This window comes from Chanos chanos, chromosome 2, assembly GCF_902362185.1.
Source record: "Chanos chanos chromosome 2, fChaCha1.1, whole genome shotgun sequence".
NCBI lineage: Eukaryota > Metazoa > Chordata > Actinopteri > Gonorynchiformes > Chanidae > Chanos > Chanos chanos.
The window spans coordinates 54,226,882-54,249,294 of NC_044496.1; the positions used below are offsets into that span (position 1 = coordinate 54,226,882).

At 43.9% G+C, this 22,413-nt stretch overlaps 2 protein-coding genes and 1 non-coding gene across 3 annotated transcripts in view; 2 read left to right on the plus strand and 1 right to left on the minus strand.

The window, feature by feature from the left end:
* The window catches only part of gpc4 (glypican 4), a 30,613-nt gene extending 18,681 nt beyond the window's left edge, over positions 1 to 11,932 (plus strand). Inside the window, exons 2-9 of the mRNA XM_030764989.1 lie at positions 1,376 to 1,534; positions 7,514 to 7,911; positions 8,668 to 8,833; positions 9,684 to 9,814; positions 9,967 to 10,113; positions 10,365 to 10,489; positions 10,594 to 10,766; positions 11,530 to 11,932. Coding sequence (XP_030620849.1) covers positions 1,376 to 1,534; positions 7,514 to 7,911; positions 8,668 to 8,833; positions 9,684 to 9,814; positions 9,967 to 10,113; positions 10,365 to 10,489; positions 10,594 to 10,766; positions 11,530 to 11,753 — 1,523 coding nt within the window. The 3' untranslated portion in view covers positions 11,754 to 11,932. The remainder of the gene's footprint in view (positions 1 to 1,375; positions 1,535 to 7,513; positions 7,912 to 8,667; positions 8,834 to 9,683; positions 9,815 to 9,966; positions 10,114 to 10,364; positions 10,490 to 10,593; positions 10,767 to 11,529) is intronic.
* A 3,661-nt stretch (positions 11,933 to 15,593) lies between these two features.
* On the minus strand, positions 15,594 to 15,666 carry trnaf-gaa (transfer RNA phenylalanine (anticodon GAA)). Its single transcript has one exon. It is a non-coding gene; the product is annotated as a tRNA-Phe (tRNA).
* A 789-nt stretch (positions 15,667 to 16,455) lies between these two features.
* Positions 16,456 to 19,298, plus strand: hs6st2 (heparan sulfate 6-O-sulfotransferase 2). Its single transcript, XM_030765843.1, has 2 exons — positions 16,456 to 17,289; positions 18,258 to 19,298. The coding sequence occupies exons 1-2, from the start codon at positions 16,715 to 16,717 to the stop codon at positions 19,111 to 19,113; spliced, it is 1,431 nt and encodes a 476-aa protein (XP_030621703.1). The 5' UTR covers positions 16,456 to 16,714; the 3' UTR covers positions 19,114 to 19,298.
* The last annotated feature ends 3,115 nt before the right edge of the window (positions 19,299 to 22,413 follow it).

The following is a 22,413-nucleotide window of genomic DNA, read 5'->3' on the forward strand; positions in this document are numbered from 1 at the left end:
TTCTTAGTTTATATTCTCTCAGTATGTATCGCAGGAGTCTATATGTGTACACCAGTGTGTGCGTGTGCGCGCGCGCGCGTGTGTGTGTTGACATTGGCGTAAACTCAGTGTGTGTCTGTGTTCTTCAGGATACACGCTGGTGTGTAACTTGGACCGTTTTTCCTATACGCCACTATTGAACGTCACATGAGTTGCAGTAATACTGTCTAAACATAAACACATACTCGAGTCTAAATAAACCAGTCTCTCTCACACACAAAGGGAGAATTCTCTCCACTGCATTAACACTCAGTTACTGGTCCTGTCACTCTGCTTGTGTAACGTGAACCCTAGCAACGGACACCACCACTTCCTACTGGATATTTAATAGTAATAGTAATTATCAACCAGACAGCGACAACTCAACTCACTTTACACCTACCTCAATTCATCGAGCAGATGTTCTCATACAAAGCTTGGCGGAGATGTCTATATACAAATGACAGAGTAGACAAGCATGTGTTGTCTATAAAATTAGTCCTTCAATGAGTCATTTAATCTTTTTTTTTTCTTTTTAATTGTACCTGCTCTTGTAAAAGACCTCAGTAGCCGCTAGAAACGCGCAACATTAACTCTGTCCAAAACGAGTCTGAAATGGCGGGTTTGGAGAGAAACCCAGGGAGGTGAATAAGTGTTGTGTGTGTGTGTGTGTGTGTGTGTGTGTGTGTGTGCGCGCGCGCGCGTGTGTCTCTTTCTGCCGTTGGTAGCGTGGTATGGCTGTGAGGAGCTCCAGCGGGCTGGCAGGGGAAACCAAACAAGGCCGTCGGACGAGGGTCCATTGAAAGGCCCCTTGTGTTCTCCACGAATTCCAACAACCGCATTAAAAAGAAAGAAAAACAAAACATTATTGCAGCTGCGCCTTTGCATTCCGCCTCTTGCGCACTCCTAACGCGCGTTAATGCGAGGGCCACGTTTGTTTCCTGAGCGCTCTTTTTGTTCTGACCATTTTTCTTTTTTTCCTCCTCCTCTTCTCACTGCTCAGACCCCTGCTCAGGTTTCTGCTCTAATAGAAGGATCTCAGTGTTTTATTATTATGAATTTATTATGAGGCACAGGTCAGTGATGTAATGCCTACATTCATTGCAGAATTCCGTAGAACTCAAAGCCAGAGCTTCGTGTATGAGGGATATATGATGGTGAAGAGTGGGTTTGAAATCGTATTTCTTTTTACAATTAATGGTTGTGTCAGTTTTACCAGTGCAAAAATGATGTTACATCAGTTTTTTTTGTGTGATTTTTAATTATTCATCTTTTTACAGATCATTTTGATATGAATTTGATTTGAGCTACGTTTTTAAGACGTATTTCTCTGTCTCTGTGTGTGTGTGTTTGTTAGGGTCCCATCTGAAGGTGTGTCCTCAGGGTTTCTCTTGCTGTACTCTGGAGATGGAGGAAAAGTTGAGTCAGCAAAGCCGCTCAGACCTGAAAGCCCCAGTGTCTCAGCTGAGCTCCAACCTGCAGAACACCTTCACCCAGAGACACCGACACTTTGACCGTAAGCCTCCCCGCTCCACCTCCTCCTCCACACACACACACACACACACACACACACACACTCTCTCTCTCACACTCTGTCGTTCTTAAACTGACAGGCACACACACACACACACAGAGTCCCTGTTCTATCTACACACCCATACAGTTTTTTTCTTAACAATGCAGTCTCACAGTTTCTTTTGCAGAAACACTCTCTCTCTCTCTCTCTCTCTTTCCCCACTTCAACCCCCTCCCTTTTTTTTGTAAGCTGAGCAACTATAGGGTTGTCACATTCACACTTGACATACACTGACACATTCAGAGACCTTGTCTATACCTTTTTTTTCCTCACCAATGTCACTCATGTACAGACATAAAGCCCAGTGTTCCTAACACACCCCTCCGCATGCGCCCGCAAAGTCTTCATTTTTCTAAATCTGAGTTTGGGATTTCTTGCCAGAATCATCTCACCTGTGCTAGACCTCATGAGCACTGACACAGCGCGCTGTAAGTTTGACAAGACAAGACATTCCTGTTTGCATTTGCACTGCCTCCAGACAACGTCAACCTGTCTGTCCGACTGTTTTTCAACATCCTTCAATCATCTGTCCCATCTTTTCAAATGCATGCTCAGTCACTCTTTTAGTTACTCACGCATCCACACACACACACTCACACACGCGCACACTCTCTCACACACACACACACACACACACACACACACACACACTGGAGGCTGGCAGACAGACCACACACACATCCAGAGCCAGGCTTCCTCTCCCTTCTGCGTGTGGCTGTAAATATCAGTCAGGGGGACTTTGGCGGGGGCGGTGGGCGGATTGGGTTTCCCCCAGGACAGGGTGAAACAGAGCCTGGATACGTAAGACAGCCCTGCTGACTCACTGAGGAAGGGGAAAACCGCCATACGCACCGACTAACCCGCAGTCCATATACTGTCAACGCAGTGTCCACATCCGCACACACTCACTTATTGTATATTCACCACACATTACAGGTCTGACTGATGTCTGTTCTGTTGCGTCAAAATACACGTGCTCTGAATGAGTGAGCTTTTCGGGGCCCTGAAACACTGTGCAATACATAGAGCAGTTCTCAGAGCAGTTTTGATTAGAAACAGAGAAGGTGACATAGTATGACTGCTTGACTTTGAGGAGTTGAACACTTTGTAATGCCCGTGTGTGTGTGTGAGAGAAAGAGAGAGAGAGCGCATGCAAGGTGGGGGCTTACTGGACATGGATGGAATGAAGTATGAGGTGATGACGGTATATTATCCATCCGCAATGAATAATTATTCACCAGCCCACTTCACACTCAGTCATTTGAAATAAGACCCACCTATATTCATATGTGGCAGTCCCAACTGTTTCTCATTGGCAGGAGAGCAGACACACATTCCTCACAGCCCTGGGCTCTGCCTTTTGGCACAGCTGGGAGAGCAGGATGGATGGTGATATGGTAATTGAGTGTTTGAGTTATTAACCTTGATGGCATTTGAAATTTTATGTTGGAGCCTGCATCGATGAGAGGGAAAGACCTCCATGAGTGGAAAAAAAAAAGGCCTGACTTAACAGAGAAAGTCTGTGTGTGTGTGTGTGTGTGTGTGTGTGTGCGTGTGTGTGAGAGGGAGAGGGAGAGAAACGTGTGGTAAATGAATGCAAATACCAGAAATGGTGGAAAGGGAAAGGGGGAGTGAGTAAGAAAAGGTAAGTGACTGTGTGTGTGTGTGTGAGAGAGAGAGAGAGAGACAGAGAGAGAGAAACACACACATACACAGAAAAGAGTGATGGTAACAGGGAATGTGTGTATTGCAGCCAGATGCGAGTCGGAATTTGATGGGTCGGAATGTGGTGGCGGCCATGCCCCCTCCTTTCTTTCTTTCTTTCTTTCTTTCTTTCTTTCTGCCTTTTGTTCCTTTCTCCTTCTTTCTCGCTGCCATCGCTCCGTTCTGCTTTCATTTCTTTTCCAGATTCAGGTTCTCATGTCTTTTCAACTGTTGCCGTGGGAATAAGCTCAGAAATGCGAGTCTGATCAAAATGTGAAGTAGATTCTGGCGTTCTGTCAAAGAAATTCTAAAGACCTGGAGATGGAAATACTGCCGTCATTTTTTTTTGGTTCTCTATTTTTAAAGACATTCTCAAAACATACTATTTTGTTTTCCGTCTGAAATATTTAAAATGTGTGTGAAATCAGTTTGGGGTTTTTTTTTTGTTTGTTTGTTTATTTCGTTGTTTGTTTTCTAAAATTGGAACTTAGCAGGGGTTCCCAGAAGCTTCTTCCCAAAGATTAACATTATAGATAAATGTGTTTACATTGAGTCATCCCCACACAATCATTTCCTTTAAACGGACGAGGTGCACGCTAACGTCCACAAAATGCTTTTCCAGTGACTTAAGGATGTGGATTGTAATGGGAGTAAAACAGACACCCACACACTCAGACATACAGAGACTCACAACAGGAAACATGACATAAAGCTACGGCTAATTAAACGGTAATGAACCTGATTAACATTGGTGCACACACATGTAAGGAAGTGGTGTGTGTGTGTGTGTGTGTGTGTGTGTGTGTGGTGGCAGAGTGGGTAGAGGGTGGGGTTTGGGGGGGGGGGGGGGTTGTCCTGTCTCTAGGTGCTTTGGAGTCACGGCCAATTAAGTCCTCCGGCCAGAAATAGTTCGCCCTCTGGAACTTGGTGTGTTTGTTCCTCCCTGTCTGTCCAGTCTGGGTGACCCTGTCCCCGGGAACTGTGTCTGGGCCTTTAACTGCGGGATTAACCCCCTACCGGACTCCTTATCCGCGCCTCTGCAGACCGACAGCAGGGGGCAATCAATCCGACAGGAAAAGAAAGAACCTCGGTGACTAATTGGCACAAATGGGGAGCAGTTACTGGCGTGAGATCGGGAAGAGCAGTGCAGAAGAGAAGAGAGTATGCATGCATGGATGGATGGACGGATGGATAGAGGGAATCAAAGGGCTAAGGCGGGGGGGGGGGGGGGGGGTGTCTTTTTTTTTCCCCTTTTTTTTGGCATAGAGACTTCCCCTCAGTGCCTACAGGTCACCTGAGAAATTCAAACAGTTTTTGATGATGTTATGTGGTGGGCTTTGCCGTGTGACCTTTGGCACACATTTATAAAGCAGCCTTAGGGGCGGGGAAGCACGTTTTAATGGAAAAATCAGGAGGGGAGGGCTGACTCCTTCACGTCGTAAACTCGGCTTTAATGACGAAGCAAGATGCTTGTGTAACACTGATCTCAGTCTTTACAACCCAAAGTCTTGTATTCTGTACATTTTTTAAAATATTTTTTGGGTTATATTTAAAGTTTTAAAACGGTTTAAAAAAAAGAAAAAAGAAACAAAAAAAAAAACATGTTTGAGACAAGGTTGAGCCAGCATGTTGAAGGCCTTGAGGAGTATTGTTTTATTGTGTGGGTTTTGAATTCTTTGGGAAATTAATTAGCTGAGTAGTCCTAAATTATGTTGTTCTTTCAGTGTGTGGGTTTACAAATTGGCTGTCCCTCCTTCTAGCTGTTCTAAATAGCTATTTCTTGTTGTTGGGGTTTTTTTTTCTGTTTTTGTTCTTATACTTTTTACTTCATCCTAAATAATACTAAATGATACAGTTATACATTTTAGCTAAGAATCCCCTGAATGCAACTTTAGTCCCACGTCACCTGATTGCCTCTACACCCCCCCCCCCCCCCCCCCCCCCCCCCGAAGTTATGTGTGGCAAATAAAACAACTCATGTTATTGTGCAAGCTTTTGCCTGATGACCTGTGAACTAAAGGACCAGACCATGCCTCCTCATTCCTCTCTCCTTTTCCACCTATGTCCTCCCCTTTTTCTCCACCTCCTCCTCCTCCTCCCTGACTGTCTCTGCTGACTGACTTTAAACTTGCAGCGGCTCAAAATTCTTCAGTGACGGGTGGAGATGGAGATGGAGGTGGAGATGGTGGGTAGGCCAGTGTGGAGCCCCTGTAGTTTTAATCTGTGTCAGCGGAGCGTGGAGCTGGGTGCCCTCTCGCTCTCCCTGTGTGGGGCCATTGGGCCGACGGACGCCCATGGGAGGGGAGCTAAACGCAAGGGCTGCAATGTTTCCGGTATCCTTGGTTACACAGCAGGGATGGAGGGAGATTGGAGGATTTTTTTTTTTTTTTTTTTAAACCATGAACACCAACCCTCTTCCCACACATGCGGGCACGCACACACACACCCACCCACCCACACCTACCTCCGTCCATTTTGCTGAGTGTGTCAGGGTGAAGTGGAAGAGACGGGGAGGCCTAATATTTTGGTGTGCTGAGACTGTGTGTGTGTGTGTGTGTGTCTCTTACCGTACGCTGGTTCATCAAGACTAATGTCAATAGTTCTTTTCTTCCTGCATGGGAACTTAACATTTCAAAACCAGAGTTGGAGCACATGAGCAAAAAGAATGAAAAGTTGATCAGAAAGAGAGAGAGAGAGAGAGAGAGAGAGATTGTGAGTTTTAGAAAGAGGCTGTGTTAAAGCATTTCTCAGGAATTCTCAATTTGTACAGATTAAGAAAGTGGGGGCTGGTTGGGGCGGGGTGGGGGGGTTCATGGGAGAGAGAGGCTGGATTATTTGGGGTGGTGGTTGAGGAGGGAGGGGGAAAGAACATTCCTCAGGATGAAGTAGGTCATTGTTCCTTGTCTTCACTGAAGAGAGCCTTATGAAGGAACTGATGAACTGAAAGCGAGAGAGAGAGCAAGCATGAGAGAGAGAGAGAGAGAGAGAGAGAGAGACTCAAGGGGGGTACAGGTCCTTCTTTAGGGGAAGGGGGGGGGCAGCTCTGCATTATTCAGTAATCCTATTGAAACCCCTCTGAAGGACAGCGCGAGAACACAGAGGAAGAAAAGCAAATGGAATGTGACAACAGAAAAATGCCATTGATGGTGGTCAGTCCAACAGGCCTGATGGGAAAGATGTTAACGTTTGAACAGCAAGCTGTCTCTCATCCTTTCTTCCACTGGTTCTTTCTTTCTCTCTTTCTTTCTCTCTTTCTTTCTTTCTTTCTTTCTTTCTTTCTGTCTCTGTGTCTGTCTCTCCCTCTTTTCTATGCTCTCAGCTCTTTTCTGCTCAAGTATAAACCGTTATTTTCCTGGCAGTGAAATACTGAAATATGTTGTTTGGACACCAGGTCGGGTCAAATGGAATACACATTAATCTGTTTAGATAATAACCCTGTACTTTTCTGGCTGTGTTTTTCCTGAACGTGTGTGTGTGTGTGTGTGTGTGTGTGTGTGTGTGGGAGAGAGAGAGAGAGAGAGAGAGAGAGAGAGAGAGAATGAATGCATGAGTTTTTGGAGCACTAAATCTCTTTCTCCTGAGTACCATATTAATGACAAAATGTTTGACTACTGCCAAAACAAGTTGCTTCAGACTAAAGGGGTCTTCATATTTTATTCATTTTTTTTAAACAGATAAAAGCTAAAAGTAGTATTGTATCTGTTACATTTCAAATATTGGGCCGTTTGTCACCCTTATGTAACCATTATTGTATTTCCCCACATGTGCACAGAGGCATGCGTATGTACACATGTGGAAGCATACACTTGTTGGCGCGCTTCAGAGTTGTCCTGTTGTAAGTTCCAGAATGTTCCTAGCTCTGATTTTTCCAAATGTTGTCCAGGAGGCGAATCAGACGAAGTTGACCAAGTTAAAATGGCTCTGCTATGAGGTCATCTGTCAGGCCACATCCCCAGGCTCCTCTGGTCTATCTCCACATGTACTGAAGCAGTGTTGAAATCCACTTGTTGCAGGGTTTTTAGTTAGCGCAATGTATGTGCAGGAAGAAGCTCCACTATGTTTGTCTATTTGGTCCCAGCACCTTAAAAATCAACATATCCACCTCTCCATAGTGCCATGGTTTTCAGATTTTCATCCCAAAAATACTGACACTCCCTGTCTCACTCTTTCTTTCTGTCTCTTTCTTGTCCTTGTCTATCCGCTCTGTTCTTTCAGAGTTTTTCCGAGAGTTGCTGGACAACGCCGAACATTCGCTCCACGACATGTTCGTGCGCACGTACGGGGTGATGTACGTGAAGAACGCTGAGCTCTTCAAGCATTTCTTCAAAGAGCTACGTCGCTACTACGCCTCCGGGAGCGCCGCCGTCCACCTGGAGTCCATGCTGGCCGACTTCTGGGCGGAGCTTCTGGAGCGCATGTTCCGACTGGTCAACGTGCAGTACGAGTTCAGCGACGAGTACATGGAGTGCGTCAGCCGCCACACCGAGCAGCTGAAGCCCTTCGGCGATGTGCCGCGTAAGCTCCGCCTACAGCTCACCCGCGCTTTCGTGGCGGCACGCACCTTCATCCGCGGCTTGGCGCTCCTTCCCGACGTGGTCGGCAAAGTCTCCACGGTGAGCGAGGGCGAAAAAGAGAAGAAAAGAGGAACGAGGGATAAGAAAGGGGTAGAGATGATGGAGTTAAAGATTGGTGGGGTGATGGAGTTGTGGACTCAGTGTCAAGGCTCTTTAGGACCTAGAAACTGTTATTGCACCTATTCAGGGTTAAATGCCTCTCCCAGACAAGCTCACTGTACAGTAAATCTGAAAGCCAGAGAACGGAGAAGCTGCATACAGCTGAGACCCTAATGTCTTTTGCATACCTGGGAACCAGAGTAGGCTATCTGCTCCTTGAATCCCAGCTAATTACAGATTGTAGAAACAGTGTGTGTCAAATAGACCAGATGAATATAAAAAAAAAAAGAGGTCTTAGTCATCGACATGAATGATTAGGAAAGCCCAGGGTTTGTTTATGACTTCTGAGAAAGGACCGGCTGGTGATTTATCTCTGTAGTTAAGGGGCAGAGGTCAAGGTAGCTCAGGTTAATACTATGGTGTGTTTTGTGTGTTGTGGAGAGAGACGGATTTGAACCTTAATGTAGTATGGGGGACAGAGTAAGCCGAATGCCCTGGTAAACAAGGTGAATTTGTCCTTTACGGTCTTTCCATTACATAGAAATTAGTCAAACATTCACCTTTTGTCATTCATTAATTGGAACCTGCAATGTCCTTGTTGATTATTTGATCTCTTGCTCTCTCTCTCTCTCTCTCTCTCTCTCTCTCTCTCTCTTTCTCTCCCTCCTTCCCTCTCTCCTCTTCCCTCTCTCTCAGGTGAGCGCGTCTCCGAGCTGTGTGCGTGCAGCGATGAAGATGTTGTATTGTCCCTACTGTTCGGGTCAGGTGGCGCTCAAACCCTGTCAGAACTACTGTCTCAACGTCATGCGTGGCTGCTTGGCCAACCAAGCTGACCTGGACTCTGAATGGAACAACTTCTTGGGTAAGAGAGAAAAAGAGAACATTCAACTGGAGTGTCTGTTCATTAAAGAACGCAAAGAAATCTATTTAGCACTTAAGACAGGCGTAAAAGACCCTCTGAGCTCTAGTTCGCCTCAGATGAAAATACGCCCCCTAGATCTTGCTTGCGTGTCATAAGTAACCGTAAAAAAATAAACCGTCTGTGCTGGTTTCAAAAGCAGATATGGGTATAAAGAAAGAGAGAAAGGAATGAGTGAATTGGTTTGGATTTGAGTTAAAGATAGACACTCCGCTTCAGAGAGTGCGCTGAGGAATGTAAAGTGTTTGGCTCCTGTCTGTGTGTACAGTCTGTGCCCTAAAAGGCTGTGCGGTCTAAGGTTTTGACCTACACACACACACACACACACACACACTAGGGCACACTTATAAGCACAGTGTTCCTTGCTGATAGACTGATGAAACTGCCTTTGCACTCCTTGTGTGTGAGCTTTGTGGCACCTTAATTGGGGCACCCTGTTAAGATCTCTGACTGTTTAACAAGCTGTGCACACTGCAAATTCCTCTCTGTCTCCTCATAAATAAATCAGCTTGCTACTCCCCTCTAGTGGCAGAAATGGGTTAAGTGATGTGCACTTTCAGCACTGAGCCTCTCCCAAAGGTTTTCGCTCTCGGATCAGATCCACACTGTGAAACTGTGTATGATCTATTTCCAATATCTCTGTACATAGGATGGGTTGACAGACTCTGGTAGATCCTGTAGATCTGATGACCAACTTGTTTGTGTCAATCTGATGTCAGTGTGGTGTCCTCTCTGCTTTTCAGACGTTTCATCAAGAGATGTAAGTGTTTTTGTTATTGTTGTTGTTGTTTAGATGCCATGTTGAGTTTGGCTGAGAGACTGGAAGGGCCATTTAACTTTGAGTCTGTGATTGATCCCATTGACGTGAAGATCTCAGAAGCCATCATGAACATGCAGGAGAACAGTATGCAGGTGTCTCAGAAGGTTAGCAACTTACAACAAAACTGTCTCATCTTGTATTTTGTTTTTTGTATGATTAAGGTCTGAGTCAATTCATTGATAAAGGATTAGAATCAAGTGAGTGTCTCTGGATGGTTGTTCGCATGAATCTCAATCTCTCGTTCTGTCCGCTTTAGGTGTTCCAAGGTTGTGGGCAGCCCAAACCCAGCATGGCCTTCCGCTCCACGCGATCCATTAAAGACAGCGGTTTCACCGGCCGCTTCCGTCCTTACAGCCCTGATACCAGGCCCACCACTGCTGCAGGCACAAATCTGGACCGCCTGGTAAGATTGGGGGGGGGGGCCCTCTATCTCAGCTTCCATTTCTCTGTCTCTCAAACCTCCTGTCACCACTTTTCCCACACAGAGAATTGCTGTCTTTGTTCTGTGGCATTGAGCTCGAGTGTGGGAAACACTGCTAGCTTTTCTGGTATATGATGCCACCCACAGTTGAAGGTATAGGAGTGATACGATACCACGGCTGAAAGGAACGCTTGCTTAAAAGCGTGCCTTTTTTTTTTCAATCTGTCACTAAGGTAACGGACGTCAAAAAGAAGCTGAAGCACGCAAAGAAGTTCTGGTCAACTCTGCCCGACACTGTGTGTGCAGGGGAAAGGGTCGCCCCCGGCGACGAGTGTTGGAACGGTACGGCGAAGAGCAGGTGAGAATCGAGAACTCTTCCGGGAAAAGTCCTTCAGTCATTCATCACCGCTCTGCATTCAGAGAATTTGAGCCCTCTCTCTCTCTTTCTCTCTCCGCCTTCAGATACGAGTCAGTCGTCATGGGTAGCGGCTTGGCCAATCAGGTGTCCAATCCTGACGTGGAGGTTGATGTCACTAAACCGGACATAGTGATTCGACATCAGATCACGGTGCTGAAAACGATGACCAGCTGGCTCAAAGCAGCACACAGCGGGAACGACATCTCCTTTATTAATGGTGAGTGTACAGCTGAAGTGCCAGCACAGATGCGTCAGGCTCATCTGGTGATTGTGAGTTTGTGAGTGCCAGGAACAGCCCACATTCATCTGGTGATTGGAACCTGCTATTTATAACCTGCTGTGGTGTAGAAGTGAAGCTGAATGATAAACTGAAAATTTACCATTAAACTGAAGTGTTTGCAAAGGTCAGTCATTACAGTCAGTTGCTGTTTGAGCACAGAAAACACCCTAACGAAAGTGATGTGCTCACAAAGGCATAATAAAAGTTTATTTAAGACTTTATTTAGCTTTGTTTAAAACTTTGTGTAAGAGTTGCCTCAAAATAATAATTTGACAGTCAACACATTTCTATTGATCTAAGTGAAAAATTGGCGTCTTAAGTGCAGCTAAAACACAAAACAGCGGCAGCCCAGTCATACCCGTCCCTCAGGCGACTGTAGCCTTTGCTTGTTTGTTTTCTGCTGACACACTTTTCATTTGAGTCATTTAGATGACACAGGATCAGAACTGTGATAACAGTTATCGTTGCATGTATCGTAACCAAGGTGATCGTGACAACACGCGCTGAGATAAAGATTGCTAGTTTTGACCACACCTCTCGAATTAGAAAATGATTCTCCCTTTCGCATTCCGCCCTGTTTGCCTAGGTAAACTTTGAACTAAATCTGTTTCTCCTGCCTTCTGTTTTTCTCCTCTGCCTTTTCTTCGCCTCCTCTCTCAAACACCCATCCCTGGCCTCCTTCGTGCCTCTCTCTCCGCAGAGGAGGACGGCAGCGGAGAAGAGAGCGGCAGCGGCTGCGACTCGCCCTCCTGCGAGACGGACTTGTACTTCTCCACCCCGGTGCCGGTGAAGCCTCGCGTGGACGAGGTGGTACGAAGCAGGCCGGACAACAAACCCACCGGCAGCGCCCAGGTGGCACCTTTCAGTCTCCTCCTGCTCCTGGCAGGACTCCTCCTGGCCCTGCTCACTCCCAACGCGAGATAAAGGGCGTGGACGAGAGGGGAAATGGAAGAGTTTGAGAAAGGAGGGGGTGGGGGTGATGGATACCGTCAGAGGACATTACAGTGAGACTGCCTTCAGGACCCTAGTCTGTCAGCCATCTGCAGAGGACTCCTGGGTTATTAATATTGTTATAACTTCACTTTTTAATTTCTTTCCTTCCTTTGTTTTTTTTTTTTGTTTGTTTGTTTTTTTTTTTGTTTTGGTTTTCTTTCGTTTTACTTGTGTTTTATATCAATGGACAGAATTCATGTACAGAAATGGGATTCTCATTCATAATCCACCTCCAGTATTTTCATTTTGTTTTGTTTAAATTTTCTATGTGTTCTTTTTTTTGTTTTGTTTTTGTTTCTGTCTTTTGTTTTGTTTTGTTTGCGCTGCCTCTGTCAGCTGGGTGTGCCCCCTCACATCACCAGCAGTGTTCATACCTGACTGCTCCGTACAGGTTGCCGTGTTTTTAAATACTGTTCTGAATGGTCAATAGTTTGAGAGTTTTTCTGTAGGAGTTTAGAGGCTGCGTGTGTGGTGTGCGCGTGAGGCGTGCGTGCGTTTTGTGTGTGTGTGTGTGTGTGTGTCAGGTGAGCGACTGTACATATTTGTTTGACACATGATCAGATCAGCTAATCTATGCTGTAACAAGTTTTCAAGGATGTCAACCATATCCATTTTTCCAGAGTACGTTACATGCCGTATATGTGTGTGGGTGCGTGCGTGTGTGTGGATGTGTGTGCGTGATTGCGTGTGTGTGCACTTGCTCACAAGTGTGTTATTTTTTTCTTTATATGTGCTTGTCCGAGTTCTTCCCTAAAGTAGAAGCCACGGCCTGGTCTCAGGCATGGTTGGCACTGAGGGTTTGTGAAACACATTTGTAAAATGGGAGGGTGTATCTTAAAGCAGAGATGTTAACAATGTTACAAGAAGAGTTGTGGTGTAGACCGTGACAAGTCTTATAGCCCCAGTTCGTGGCTGGGCACTTGATATGGTAAGGGCGGTAGAGAGGGAAGACCTTTTGATGCTTTGACTAAAGAGTTTAAATTGGTTTGGCAGGGGGATGCATCTGACTCACATGAATAGAGTTTTATTTTTCTTTTTGGATGGTTGTGGTGATATGTCTGCTCAGGTAAGAGTGAAACCCACCCATCTCAGTCCCCCCTCCCCCCCCCCCCCCCCCAAAAAAAAAAAAAAAAAATTCAAAGAGATTCAGTGAGTCTGGAACCTGAGTCTAAGCAACTAAGCAGCACAAACTTAGTGTCTGAAGTTGGCAACTTTGGATTTTTTTTTTTCGGATAGTAGACCTCTGGAAAAAGAGGGCCTCTTATCCTCCCTCCCCCCACCGTGCCCCCTCCCCCCCCAATAAGGCAAACCTGATGGTGATCTCTCCAAGATGCTGAGTGTCCAAGGACACAACAGTTCGGTTTAGCTGTCACCGTCTAGTTATGTCTTGAATGGTGCAACCTGAAAAACCTGACTGGAAGCAGCTCATTGGTTGTTCATGTGCTAAAGAAAAGCACCAGGATGAAGAATAATTTGTTAATCAAACAAGGGTTATGGTAAGTTAGAGACATGGAAAAAGGAATAATGAAATGCACACAGGGTTTTACATGGAGGTGTTTTTTTTTTTTTCTCTCTGTTTTGTTTGAAAAAAAAAAAAAAAAGTTTTTTTTTTTTTTATGGTATAACTATATATATTTGGTACTGCAGCGAATCTGACTTGGTCCAGCATGATAGCCAATGTTGACGTGAGTGGCGTGTGAGTGTGGTCCATTCATGTGTGTATGTAAATGTGTCACCATTTATTTGCTCCCCATCCAAACACTTGCATAGCTCCTTCAACTTTTTACCACCTTCAGGAAGACTGATTTTAATCCATTTGCTCCGTCTGAAAAGTGGTGCGACTGAATTTTATTTACCCTAGAAGAGCAACCATGGTACGTTATCTGACTTTCTGCCTCATAGTGAACAAAACAAAAGCATACAGTACTGTACAAATCTCTCAGCTTCTCATAGCAGGTAATCATAAGTCTATTATTGTTTTCTTTTTTTTTTCTTTTTTTTTTCTTTTTCCCTGGGCTTCCGCTCTGTTCTGTGTATGTTACCAACCACCTGCCTGTACACAGTTGTCTTTATGAAGATGTCGTACTAGCACAGTATTGCTTGTTGAAAACTATACAGGTCCTTGCTTCGCAAGTGTCATTACCTGTTTAGCCAATCACAGACAAACTATTCCACTTATCTGCAAAAGAAAGAAAAGAAAAGAATCCTATTCCACCCCTTTCTCTTGTACAGTAAGTTATTTATCTGCATGTGTCTGTTTAAGAGCATATAAAAAAAGACATGCTTTCAAAGATTGCTTGCATAGGTATCTAAAATACAGTATTCAAAAAAAATATATTTATATCTGTAGATTTATGCATTTTTAATGATTTGATAAAATTACTTGATGGGTTTTATATTGGCTTCAGATTCCATATTTTGATCTGCATTAGGCTATGTAAAAACAGACTACACTCTCCTGTTTGTAGGTTTTTAGAATGGTGATTGTGAAGACTGTGTATAGTGATGTCTTGTTGGAGCAGGGCTAGTTCCACATCCTTGGGTGTTCCATTCCCGTAGGCACTTTGAACTGACTTTTTTTTTTTTAATCACTCAAAACGTTTTTATTTCAATTTATTTGAATTTTATCTGCCAAGGGTTTTTTTGTTTTTGTTTGTTTTTTGTTTTTTTTTGTTTTAACAGGATAATTAAACTATCTGCAGTGCCTGAGGATGCGGTTTCAGTCCTGTGGAACCATAGGCAGCAGGGTACTGGGAAGCAGGATGCATTTGTTCAGTGAAACAGTCTCAGAGATTTTCCCCCAGTTTGCTTAAACTTTTTGTTAGCACACAGTTTGTGCTTACTCTAAGAACACCAGTGCAGTGCTTATGCCTGACGTCCTCAAAGCAGACCAAAAAAAAAAAAAAGTGTCTTTTCAGATTATGTGGATTCATAAAAAATCTGAACTACTAAGAGTTTGTCATTGCCCAGTATATGCCACACAGTTCCCTCTGTGGCCCGTTACAAGCAACCGATTTATAGAGGTGGTTACAGGTCATACGATTTGACCACTCAGAGAATCTTGTTAACTATGGGGAAAACGAGATAGATGCTAAAAAAATGTAAAAGAAAAAGGTATATTAAACATTTCCTAGTCTTGATAAAATAAAGACTGCAGATATTTAAAACATTTTGTACCTGTCTGTGTCATTTCTTTTTCATCTTGCTTTATTTTGGGGTAAGAGAAATAGGATCACCATGTGGGGAAAAGTGTGTGAGAAACACAGCTCAGAAGAATAACTCAATCTTATATTTGGAGTAGGCTGCATTTTACTGGTTATGTGACCACTTAACTCGTTTTAGGTACATTCTGTTCCATGCTACTCTTGGGTTATGTGAGTAATAGACTGTAATTTCATGGGCTTACAGGCTGGTTTCTTATTTACAGGTAACCAGTGGGTTACTGACACTTTAGTTATACTTCGGTTTTCCGCTGTTGGAGTCCCATGTAGATTACTTAAAACACAGGTTTCAAAATCCAGTCCTGGAGGGCCATGGTCCTGCTGTTTTTCTTGTAGACCAACTAAATAGAATCCCTGATTGGCTGAAGAGTGTTCACACCTGTTTTCAAGGTGAAAATCAACAGGTAACTAAGAGGTGAAAACAAAAATCAGCAGGACCCTGTCCCTCCAGGACCTGATTTTGACACCCCTGACTTAAAGGGTCGAGTGCCTGCTGTTCTCTCAGTCTATTTACAGTGGCCGCCGATCTCGCATCTTCGTTGACGCAAAATGCCGAAACCCGGGATCGAACCAGGGACCTTTAGATCTTCAGTCTAACGCTCTCCCAACTGAGCTATTTCGGCTGCAAGTGTGCGATTGGGTGACTGGTTCAATTGTCATGACGGTTCACGGTTAAATTCCTAATTTAGTAAAATTAAAAAGTAGTATATTTAGATCGCGTTTTGAATAATAAAACTACCATTATCTGGTTGCGAAATGTAAAAGATTGTACAATAAGCCAGCTAAGAGAGCGGACAGGGCCACAAGGTGTGTTTATGTTTTCATATTGTGCATCGTTTGAGTTTTATTTGATTGTCCAGTAACATTTCGGTGGGAGTTTAAAGGGGGGTGTCGCTTCATTTGCACGACTTTTTCCTGATTTCCAAATCTTAATAAATGTTTACTCCTCTTTTTGTTGAGGTGTATAAACGATTGGGTATGCGTCAAACTCTTTCAAACGTCCACAACTCTCGCCCACCATTGGAACTCGTTTGAAGCCTGGACCTCTGTTTCTTTAAACTTTGTTTCAGATCATATCAACTAATTGTTCTTTGGCTCCAGTTGTATAAGCTCCTTACATTTGAGCCCACACGTGTAGTTCATGCAAGTAAAACGTTATTGTGTTACTTTGAAATATGTTAATAAACTTGATATTGTACAAGAATGCGTGTTGAAAACATTGTTTTACTCGAATAATTCTTTAAAAACTCTTTCTGACGGCACACAAACATGAATTTTATTAACTACGACCTCAAATCATAGTCGCCACACCTCCTTTCGGCTTTTACCGTGACGTCAATATCACAACCAACTCGTATTACGCAAAGCTTGCTGGGATAGGAGGGAGACAGCCCAAAATCATCATGGAGGTAAACAGCTTAAACAAACGAGGTGCTTGTATCGTTGAACGCTGCACAAAGGAATGTCTCTTATAAATTTGCTATACTGGATCTTTTGGCAAGACTTACTGGAACATTCCACATTTTGGTCGCAAAGGATCAATACCTCTTTATCCCGCGGACAGAAGACCAGATTACCGAGATTTTAGTGTTCAACATCAAAGAGCAAATATCCCCCAGCCGAGGCAGGGGCTACATAGCTGAGTAATGCATCCAGTTTTTCAACGAGAAGATGGATGAAAAGTCCAGCAACAGTCGTCTTCTAATCGCCTTTGTTATGGTTTTGTTGTTTGGCGTCATTGTTCTACAGTATGTCTGTCCTAGTTCAGACTGCCAGTTGCTGCACCTTGGATCATTGTCCTCCAAGTTGGGAAACAGAGCGCCTGGTGCCCAAGCAGGGATAAACGATGGTCGTGATGGACGCAGTGGAGACCCATATGTTGCAGAAGACGGTGCCTTAGCCCGTTTCGTACCTCGTTTCAACTTCTCGGTGGAGGATCTCTACCGAGTCGTTGATTTCAATATCAAGGGAGACGACGTTATTGTCTTTCTTCACATCCAAAAAACTGGTGGCACAACTTTCGGACGTCACCTGGTACGCAATATTCAGCTTGAGAGGCCTTGTGATTGCCATGCCGGTCAAAAGAGGTGTACCTGTTACCGACCCGGTAAGAGAGAAACGTGGCTCTTCTCCCGATTCTCCACCGGTTGGAGCTGTGGACTTCACGCTGACTGGACTGAGCTGACCAATTGCGTGCCCTCGGTCATGAACAATCGAGAACCACAAGAGAGACGGAAAAATCCAAGGTAAATAAGACGTGTTAAGGTTGTGCGAGATTCGTTGTATTTGCATTTATTTGCCAGCATGATACTTGAAATATCTACTATCATATTTAGTGTTCAGGTAGACACAAGAGATTATTCAACACAGACAACAACAAAATCATTCTTCTAGGTTACACATTCCCCTCTCCATCGTTCCTAGTCTCAAATTGTTTCGGCTTTGTTCACATGGTAAAAACCGGAGCAGTAAACTCGAAACAAAAGGATCTCAAACTCAGACCCTTTCTTGAGAAGAAAACAACAACAGGGGGCTTATTATAATAACGACCATTGACTTTTTAGACCCCCTGGGGGGGCACGCAGCCTGTTGGCCCCGGAACATCTGTTACCCTCACTGACACACAGATGACTCCAGGTCTTAACGAACTATAGCAGGTTAAATAAAAGAATTAATAGTTTCATGGGCTTGCAATCAAATTTTTAGTTATTGGTGATTTACGGTGTACGATAGCTGTTGGATTACATGTGTTTTTTTGGCGCTCTTAACTGCTGTAGCACACCGGCTTAAAGAATCCAGTAGCAGTGTTTTCTCTGGTTTATATGTTTCCATATATTGTTTGCTACAGATTATCATACAGTCCCGCATGGATAAACAAAGACAAGTCGTTGGTAGGATACAGTGTACAGAATGCAGTATTAGCGCAGGGTTTCATTCATAGAACTGGTTATAATTCTTCTACATTTTAAAGTGTTTGGCCACTCTTATCTTAGATCCACCAAGTTCATACTCCGGTCGTATTATGTTTCTTAACTGGAAAGGCTTTATTGCATGAAACAGTTGTATATTTGTATATTTCACAGGATTCAGTAAAGCGTCTAAGACTGAAGCACTGATCTGTTGAAAGCAAAGCAAATGTTAGTTTACCAACATGACTGTGATCTCTGTGAAACCCCCTTTTTACAGTATGTTTTTGTTTGTGCCCCTCTTGCAGCAGGAATTATTATTACATTACCATCTTGAGGGATCCTGTGTGGCGCTACCTGAGTGAGTGGCGACACGTGCAGCGTGGTGCCACTTGGAAAGCTTCGCTACACGTTTGCGATGGACGTGCACCCACTGTGGCCGAGCTGCCCAGCTGTTACTCGGGCGACGACTGGTCCGGCTGTTCCCTGGAGGAGTTCATGGCGTGTCCGTATAACCTAGCCAATAACAGGCAGACACGCATGTTGGCCGACCTCAGTCTGGTGGGTTGTTACAACTTGTCCGTCATGACCGAAAGCCAGCGCGGAGCCGTGTTGCTCGAGAGCGCCAAACGCAACCTTCGTCGCATGGCGTTTTTTGGCCTCACCGAGTACCAGCGTAAGACGCAGTACCTCTTCGAGAGAACCTTCCGGTTGTCTTTCATCGCGCCTTTCACTCAGCTTAACGGCACACGCGCTGCCAGCGTGGAGGTCGACCCCGAGAAGCAGCACCGCATTCGGCAGCTTAACCAGTGGGACGTGGAACTGTACGAGTACGCCCGCGACCTCTTCCTGCAGCGCTTTCAGTTCGCCCGTCAGCAGGAGCACAGAGAAGCTCGCCAACGCCGGCAGCAGGAGAGGCGACGGCTGAGGGCTAAGGTGATGCCCTGGTGGGGGATGCCAGAAAAAGAAGCCAATGCCGCTACCAAGGAGCCGCCGTCGCGGGCACGCTCGTTTCCGGCCGAAAGCTACTCAGAGCAACAGCCAGAAGACAGAGGGAAGACCCAGGAGAATGAGTCAGAGAGACAGTTAGATGACTCTTGGTTGGAACTGGAGGAAAATGGAACCATGGAGGACTATATGTACAATGTGGAACAGTGGCGGTAACCATAGAAACCATGTGAATTTTAGGAGAGGGGTAGAGTGGGCAGAGTAGCATCATTGAAATGAACTGTATGTTTTCGGCCGTATGGCTTTCTCACTACTTTAATTCAGTGCTACCTCGGAGTCTGGAGGTATTTACTGAAAATCCAAAACACTAATGTATGATTGATATTTGCACATATATAAAGAGTTCTACTTTGCTTTTGTCTGTTTCATAATGGACGCATAAGTGAATTCCCCCCCCCCCCCCCCCCCCCCCCAAAAAACTTGTATCTTTGGATGTTTCCACATTTATCCCAAGTTTCTTTGACATTATTTGTATCTAATTTGTTAATACATTTGAATATGCATATTATTTTAATATTATTTCAGTCTGATATATATATATATAAAATGTATGTATGTACGGGTGTATGTAAGCTCATAAAGATTTTGACTGTGACTGACCTTATGAATTTCTGCAGCGTTGTTATGGTAATGACCTTTGCTCTCTACCTATGTATGAACTGTAACAGAAATAACATTTTTTGAGTCCCTTACCATCAGTGTCATGGACCCACTGGTTCTGCAGGAGAATAAATTATCCCTGTTGTTGTATTGGTGTTTTATTCATTCGCTTGTTTGAGTTAAATGTTTCGGGAGTACTCCAAAGGACGGATTTTCTGAGAGACCTGCAGTCTACATTTTTGTCAGGCTTTTGCAGTGCTTAACATAAGTAAACATTAAACATTTTCACAGGACAAGATATATATGGATAAACACAAAACCCTCAAAAACAAACTGTCTGGCTTGAAATGTGCCTACTATTTCATTGAAGGGAGGACAGAACATGTTGCAAAGGTCACAATTTTGAATATCTTAACTGTCACTTAAGCTCTATAAACCTGACACTGCGTGCATTGCACCCCTCATGCGTTTTCTCTCTCAAACATTCTTAAAACCTTTAACATAACATTTTATTATTATTATTACTAATTTTTTTTTTTACAATGTAGTGTTTCTTATTGTGCTGAGTGATGAAAGAATGTTAGGTCATATGTCAGATACTGTATCATATTGCCAGATATCATTACCTTCTCTGTGTTAATATAATCATGACTTCGGGGCCCGAGTTTTAAATAGTGCCGCAAATATTTAACTGTCTAATTGCCATGACTCGACTCGGAGGGAGTCGTTTCTTCTACACACGCCAGATGGCGCTACAGTCTAGTTTACAGTAAGTATTTCCCTCTCGTGGCAACTCCTAAATCTTTGAGAAAACTCTGATTTAATATTATCAGGGGTGATTTGTTAATTTCTGTATCAGTTATGATCATCAGTGTGGTTGTTTTTCATCGTACCAAATAAGAAATGTTTAATAAATAAGAGGTAATACTAACAAAAGTACATTTTTATTTTAGTTAACTGCCACATGTCATCTGACAGAATAGCAAAACTGTAAGGATTAACAAAAGAAAGATGTTCCTTATTCCGTCTACCTCAGTGTTTCGGGTGGGATGTCATGCATCATTCCTCTGACTCCACCCTCGAGTCACAGTTTTTCAAACGGGTCGAATGGGATTCCCCTAAAATGGTGGCAAAACACGGCAATGCGTAGTACCACTTGGGAGACGCACGCAAAACACTTTCTCTCTACTCCTCCCTCTTGCCCTCCCTCGCCTTTTTTTGTACCTCGCCTTGTCTCTTGCCTAGCTTATCAAGTTCGCTTCACGCTTTCCATCGCTCGCTTCGTCGTTTCACTAAATCCACTTTGCATGCATTAGGTAGTGACAATGTATTATAGCAAGCTATATTATTAAAAGCTCAACGTTTGTCGAAAAAGTTTTAACTTTTGTTTTGTTTTTAGCTACTGTTAAAGGACTGTTAGTTTGTCATTAATCCAGTGTGACGTATTAAGAATAATTACTCCAAAAAAATTGGCTTTTTCATTGCATCTTATATTTAGTTAGCTGGGTAGAGCAAGTGAAGACACTTGTGAGACTACGTGCATGGAACGAGGCTTCTAAACGAACACGCTATCTGCACAGGTAAGGAACAGTCTGTCGCAGTTACGAGCTAGATGCTGCATATTCCTTTTATAGGTAGAATTATGAAAATGTCACAGCGTGTGTATATTTCAAATATGTCGCAATGTAGTATCGTAGCTCGATGATTCACCTTAACAGTTCTAGCGCCATTCTACCTGTCATCAGGCCATCACGGTCAAGTGACAGCTAGCTATTCAGCCTTCAGCTAATAGCGCTTAAACACACATGGCACCCTCTCGCCATCCACTTGTACGTAGACTGCTAATGCACGTTTCGTATTTTTCCTATTTTTCCTTTCTTCACTTTCGTACAGGTTCTTATGGCTTGCTGGTCTTACGTTTGTGCTGGTCTAAAACAGGTTTCTGAATCTAGGGTAAACGGTCGTTTGCGTCGCAACAATAACGTCTATAATTTCTTTTCCCTTGATATCTAAAGTTGTGAAATATCCAGCCAGGCGTTTTGTAAAAGAAATAAGCAACATTGCGCATTTTGTGCATAGTTTTTACGGCTCACGTCGCCTAAACTGACTGACATTTGCTGATATTGTTTTATGATTTGCAGAGGTTGTCACACGGGGTAGCTAGAACTGAAACATAGTCAGGTTCCGTACCATGCTCCAGACAACAAGTGACTGTTGTTTGAAGCAACAGAAACTGGACATGTTCCTCTCGTATTGCTAACAGTGGTAAGCGTGCAACGTTGTTGTCACACTGACATTGTCATGGTCAGGGCTGGGAGCACACACGGTGTTTAGGAAGCCATAGGTCGTTAACGTCGCAAAGCCACAGACTTCGTCCTTGATTTCCAAGAATGACAATGTCATGTGGCGAGCTCATGTGTTCATATTCGGGCCCTGAAATCATTCGTTGTCTCAAACTCACCTAATATGTCGTCCTGCTGATACTGGGCAATAGATGCTAAAACAAAAACTCAAGCCGTCAAGGCCCACATGTTTTCCGACAACCTGTTTGATATTTTCTTTTCTCTCAAACTATGAACTCTTCACCAGGGACTCAGAACTATTCAACTGACCTACCAGTACAGAAGTCTTTTTTTTCCCTTTTTAACCTTCAGTTGACTGAATTAGTGTTTAACTGGAAGATAAAAGAGAAGGTGAAAATACGAATCTGAATTTGTTAACACACACTAAATCTAAAACATATAACTTAACGATACAGTAGTAGCCTACATACGGTTATTGTCCACAGAGGTTAAATGGGGCCACAGTTGTGTCATGTCTGAAAGGTTCAGCTGCGGGAGGAGGGCGACTTTTATT

Excerpts from the sequence above, each read along its gene's own strand:
- hs6st2 (XM_030765843.1), top strand. The coding sequence starts at position 16,715 with ATGGATGAAAAGTCCAGCAACAGTCGTCTTCTAATCGCCTTTGTTATG. Across the intron at positions 17,290-18,257 it reads GAGAGACGGAAAAATCCAAG|CAGGAATTATTATTACATTA; the intron begins GTAAATAAGACG and ends CCCCTCTTGCAG.